The sequence below is a fragment of the Babylonia areolata genome, chromosome 25 (assembly GCF_041734735.1).
Source record: "Babylonia areolata isolate BAREFJ2019XMU chromosome 25, ASM4173473v1, whole genome shotgun sequence".
Taxonomy (NCBI): Eukaryota; Metazoa; Mollusca; class Gastropoda; order Neogastropoda; family Buccinidae; genus Babylonia; species Babylonia areolata.
Window position 1 is genome coordinate 16550379 of NC_134900.1, and position 6167 is coordinate 16556545.

Here is a 6167-nt window from a genome sequence, read left to right on the forward strand (position 1 = left end):
TATTATTAAAAAAAAAAAAAAAGGTTTGATCTAACTCTCTCCGATGTTTTGCATGTTGATTTTCATGTTCATTTTCATTTATTGGATAATGCAACATTATTTTGGTATTTTTTAATCGGGTTTTTTTTTTTTTTTTTTTTTTGTACCTGATCAAAGTGTGACAAACTCACATTTTCTCTTTGACGTTTTATGAAAATATTGATAAAAGTGACTTGGTTACAAACATTTTTTGTGGGGCTACTTGTAAATGACTACAGTTAGGCATCTCATCACACAGCCATGTCTCCAATCTACAGAGAGGTGAAACACAAAAGTGTGAGACAAGAAGACACAGAAGAAGTGAATACCAAAGCTGATTTTGAATGTTTGTCTTTATTCACTGATAAACCTTTCGATTTCTCTAGTCTCCAAACTGAAAGATCTTGGCATGATGGTCCATGTATATTCAGAGATACATGAAGATGTCAATAATAGCAACAGTCATGGACTCTGAACCATGCAAATAAACTCTCATATTTCCTACAGGTGGTAAGCATATGTCCTTCGCCCAAACACAATTCTACAAGCAAACTGTAAGGTGTACTTGTCTTTCATGTGATTTCTGACAAAAATGACTTATTCCTGAGATAAGTGAGAACCTACAAACTGACAAAAAATGCAGTTATTTTCAAGATGTGAAACAGATCTGAGAACTGCAAAGAGAACTCAGGGTTAGAAAAAATAAATAAAAGAACAAAAGGAACACATGGTGACAGCTGACAGCAGTTTCAGGTGCTTTTTACTTCCCTTTTTTTTTCATAGGCCCTCCAGCAGTTAAAATGAAGTGTGAACACACCTAAAAATCACAAAGATGGGAAAAACTACTTTGCCATGACGACTCACAAATTCTTGTTAGGCCTTTTGCAAGCGTCACAACTGATTTCTTGTTTTGCTATCCATGAATAACATCCATGATATTTCTTCTTGCCAGAGTCTTGGTGTTTTTCCATGAACACTTTCACTGGTTTCAGTCCATTCTCAAGTCTTTCCTTGGGCTGGCAGTACATCTGAAGCCAAAACATCTCCAAAGCTAACCAACAGACCTAACAGCAGAGGGGCAAGTTGCAAAAAACACTTCTTTTATTTGTCAACACTTGAACTAACAACACTGCTTTGGGTGAGCACAACATTCACAGCTATTTGGAGCAGACCAGACTTACTTTTCACATCACAAACATTTGTCTCCTCTGTCAATGTACATGGAACAGGAACATTTGATTAACTGTAATCTGAACAGGGTATACAAAATGTATACAAATCTGCATAAAAACAAAACAACAGCAACACACACATACACTGCATATTCTTTTACGTCTGACATATTCACGCAATTACCCACAGTAGAATAAAACCACAATTGTAGGCCAAGGTCCCTACCAACTACTCCAGTCACAACTCTGAGCAGATCTGACCACTAAGCCCAGTCCACGTCCGGTCAAGAAGTCGCACATTCTTCTTCCCCCTCTGCTGGTGCCTCCTCAGTCGCTGCGTCCGCCTCCCCAGCCATGTCCATACTTTTCTCCACTTCCTCCTCTTTGGTGGGGTACAACTCTGGGTAGCCCTGCATGCAGTCCTGCATCTTGCGGAAGCTCTCGTAGCAGTCCGCCCCTTTGGGCTCTGCCTGGCTGTAGTGGAAGCAGGAGAAGGCTTCACGGAACTGCACCCCACATGGGCCGCTGGCCATCCCGCCCAGACACGGGCAGCTCCAGTTGATATCCCCGTTTGGCAGTATCAGACCTGAGGAGTGACAGCAGAAGGTAGTAACAACAACAACAATAATAACAAGTGTTAAACAACACAATATATAGAGACTGAAAATTTTTTGTTGTTGATAAGAATAAAAATCAAAATCAGCAAGCTGATTGTTAGTACCCAACTTAAAGAAGAAGAGCGAACTAGTCTTGCAAGGTTTTTTTTTTATTTTTTTTTTTATTTTTTTTTAAGAAACTAAAGTTATTGTTAACATATCTTATTGAGCAATGTCTGGTGAAATAGAATGCAAGTCACACGACAACACAGCCACCACAAATGATCATACACTCAGCATACAATACTCTTATGTCAAAATGATAAATTTGTCTTATCTCTGTTTATATGATCTGTAAAACAGTAACATCTCACAGATGAATGAAATCATGATTTCGGATGGGCATTGCCATAGCTAGTCAGTTTCACACACTCCTCATACACTAAACACATATGAAACAAAAGATGCTTTAACATCATTGTCAAGCAAAAACACTCATACATGTTTTTGTTGCTTTCAAACAACTCAGGTGACTCAATGCATTATCGAATCATCACAAGACTGGAGAAGAATCAAGAAAAAACAAAACAAAAAAAACAACAACACCTACCTAAAGTAAGAAAAATAAGAAGAAAATGAAAAATGAAAACAGAGGGCTTACTTTCAGTCACACCTGCTTCTTACCTGGCTCTTCATCACCATCATCATCTTTGATGATTGCTTTGGAGGGTTTGTCCATATCCTCTTTGGTAACAAAAATGATCTCATCTTTACCTGTGCAACAGAGAGCCAAATTTAAAAAAAAAAAAAAAAAGCAAAAAAAAAAAAAATCAAAGCAAAATTATATTTAAGTTTTAACCTCTATTGCCACTACTTTACAAACTATTAATGTTGTATTGTACCAACAAAAACTTTTTTTTAATGTTGTGTATTATTTATGATAATTGAAGCCTTGGAGCTTCCTTAAAAAATGTGCCAATAACATTATCAGATTCAGGCAGTGGAGCGTGCATGCACGCGCATGTGTGTGTGCATGTGTGTGCTCATATATGCATGCACAATCAGTTTACAAACCTTTTTCATTAACAAATTTTTATATCAAATAATTTCCTTGACTTTTATTAGCTTTTAACAAAACCCTTCACCGAAGAGTATAACTCATAAAAGTACTTTGTGGATTACCAGAAAACATTTCAACACAAACAAAACAGAATTCAGACTTCTGATTTGAATGAATAACAAGAAAACAGCAATGCACTCAAGTTCAACAACAACAACAAAAACAGAATTCAAACTTCTGCTTTCAATAAATAACCAGAAAACAACTACAGTCCATTTCAACAGAAACAAATCAGAATTGACACTTCTGCTTTGATTAACAAGAAAGCAACAAAAATTAACAAACAAAACTTCTGCTTAAGCCAAGTTAAGGTCTGAAATACAATAGCATGCAAATCATGTCACATGTAAGTGATAAGATCAGGATATTATAAGTATAACCATTGTTTCATATTCAATTCAAATAAAATTTATCAAATTGTTACCATGTAAGTACCTATGTTGAGTGCACACATGAATACATCTTTACATTATTTTCTTAATTTCAAAGTAATCAAATACTAAATATCATTTCATTATTATCTTTGTTTTCAATGAAAAGGTTTGATCAGTCTGAGTGCACTGGTTCGAATCACAGCAGTCGCCAGTATTTTCTCCCCCTCCACGAGACCTTGAGTAGGGGAGACAAAAGACAATAAACTGAGGTCCCATGTGCAGCATGCACTTTGCACATGTAAAAGAACCCACAGCAACAAAAGGGTTGTCCCTGGCAAATTTCGGTAGAAAAATCCACTTCAACAGGAAAAACGAATAAAGCCAAAAAAAAAAAAAAAAAAAAAAAAGAAAAAAAAAAAAAGAATTCAAAAACAAATAAAACAAACAACTACAGGCAGGAAAAAAAAGAAAGAAAAAAGGGTGGTGCTCTCAATGTAGCCACACGCTCTCAATGTAGCCACACGCTCTCCTTGGGGAGAGCAGCCCGAATTTCACACAGAGAAATGTGTTGTGACAAAAAATAGTAATACAATTTTACCACCAGCTGACTTGATAAATACACACACACACACATATTGACATAACACACACACCACACACATACACACACACACACATACACACACACACACACACACGTACACATATCTATTTACAAGGGAGATGACTGGCACAATAACTTTTACCGTTTTAGATATTTTGCTAGCCCAACGGGCTAAGCATAGAACTACAGCCAAACTAACTCATAATGTTGTGAGTTCAGACCACACAAATCCAATATAAAACTATTAAAAGTTGGCATTTTCACTGCCTTTCCTAATGTGTTCTCATTCTGGCAGTTTTAGACAGGTACCCTAAAGCACTTTACTTGGATTGTTATCACAGTATGCTTTACCACCTGATGTGGTTGTCGATAATAGCTGAAAAGCAAGAATGGTGGACTTATACAATTGAAAAACTTGAATCCTGTTTTGTTTTTTTGTTGTTGTTTGTTTTATACCTTTACTTAGTTTAATTGTTCAAAAATCTATATGAATTACAAATATAAGCAATGACAAAAGAGCATCAATAAGCTGAAAGCTTATCCTAATCCTAGTGAGTAGCATGCTCACATGTTGCACTTCAATTTCTATGACAATTGATGAGTCAAATTTTTATCTATATCAAATAACTAATTCAGATCAATCATAAACAACAAATATGACAACAACAAAAAAAGAACAAATAAACAATCAAATGAAAAAAATGAATGAATTCAAGCAATTTCAACACACAGTTATACTCATAGTCATAGTCACTAAAGTCATCGCCTGATAGAGAGAAACATGAAAAGAAATTAGCATGGGAAACCCAGAAAGTAAAGATAAAATATAATTTCACAAAAAAAGCTTTATTCAAATTCCAAGCAGCCCTGGGTGCATTAACTGTGTCAGATTTATCTTACCTCCCAAGTCAACATTTGCATTACTCATTACTAGCTTCATTGCATCATATATGCAAAGAGACAATACCAGTGTTAGTTCATAACATCAATGCCAGTGTTCGTGTCATGTAATATTTCTAAGTTCTATTCAGTTTTCACTTTTGCTACATACAGTTCAAACAGTAGGGTCTACTCTAAAAACATGAGCAATAAGTTGAATAACCCAAGTGGCTATAGCACTGAATTTTTCAAAGTTTGTCACTTTGTGGTTGTGCATTTCTCAAGATTAACATGATATAATAATGAATGGATATAATTCCATCATTATTGCTTTGCTTCTTTGTCTTTTTCTTTATACCAATTGTAATATAATCTTGCGAAAAATTACTACCCAGAGCGGTCAGCATACAACCAGTGTTTCAGTAAGTTTAGAATAGAAATGACTGTTTTTCTAAATCACTGTTCAGTCAGTCATGTGGTCTATCCCCATCAATAAAATAGCACCCCCTCTTGTCCCCTCCCCCCAGCCCCACCCCACCTCCCCTCCACACACACTCACACACACATCATTTAACATCAGTTTTTACATTCCAAAGAATTTAAGAAATAACAAAAAATGTTTTTGATGAGGTGTGTGGCTGATGGGGTCGGGAAAAGGGAAAAGGGGAGGGGGCGGGTCTATTTTTTTTCCTTAACTCTTTATTTTGAAAATGACCAACTGATTTTGTAATGTACCTACTGATTTTGCAATGTACTTTTTATGTAGAAAATTATACTAGTCTAGTAAACTAGTCAAATGCCCCCTGGTGTGCTCAACCAGGTACAGGTGCAAGTACAGAATTTGGGACTTTTTTTTTTATAAGCCTTTTTGGCTTTTCAACGCCCCTTCTTAATATAGAAACAGTTTAGGGTTGCGTACATGCGTATGAAATTTTTTAAATGTTCGTTCATCAAAATCAAATTGTTTTATTAATCAACCAAACCTCACCTCTGTGCGACACAAGTCACACATCTTTCTTCTGTATCATAAATCTTTTTCCTCCCCCTAAAATAAGTTAGAAGAGGATGAGGGTCTTCTTTAACAGTTAAATAAAGTATCGTAAATTACAAAATCATGGCTCCGGTCTTCTCAGTTCATTTGGGGTCACATTCAAGTTTGTTTCATCATCTGAAAGTGATCAATTTGCAAACTGGACTTAAAAACTGTGTGTGAAAATAACACAGACATGTATTACCTTCTTTTCTACAGTAAGACATCCTGTTTTTCTTGCACGTCCTCTTTCAGTTCGTAAAATGGAAAACAACCGTTGAATGATTTATCTCTATTTGATTGTGTGACGGTCGTGTTCTTCACATGGCAAACGGAAGCCGCCGGAACAGGAAACACGGATTGGTGAGAAGTGG

The 6167-nt window shown here is 35.9% G+C and overlaps 1 protein-coding gene across 1 annotated transcript; it reads right to left on the reverse strand.

Moving 5' to 3' along the window:
* LOC143299771 (mitochondrial intermembrane space import and assembly protein 40-B-like) lies at nt 1-6150 on the reverse strand. Its single transcript, XM_076613175.1, has 3 exons — nt 5999-6150; nt 2471-2560; nt 1-1776 (listed from the first exon to the last, which is right to left on the reverse strand). Exons 1-3 carry the CDS (start codon nt 6018-6020, stop codon nt 1475-1477), a joined length of 414 nt encoding a protein of 137 aa, XP_076469290.1. The 5' UTR covers nt 6021-6150; the 3' UTR covers nt 1-1474.
* Between the last annotated feature and the right edge of the window lie 17 nt (nt 6151-6167).

Bases quoted from the DNA above. Each gene is read 5' to 3' on its own strand.
- LOC143299771 (XM_076613175.1), bottom strand. From the start codon at position 6,020: ATGTCTTACTGTAGAAAAGAAG. The intron at 2,561-5,998 runs GTAATACATGTC...TCTGTTGCACAG, and splicing joins GTCTTACTGTAGAAAAGAAG to GTAAAGATGAGATCATTTTT. The intron at 1,777-2,470 runs GTAAGAAGCAGG...GTCACTCCTCAG, and splicing joins TGATGGTGATGAAGAGCCAG to GTCTGATACTGCCAAACGGG.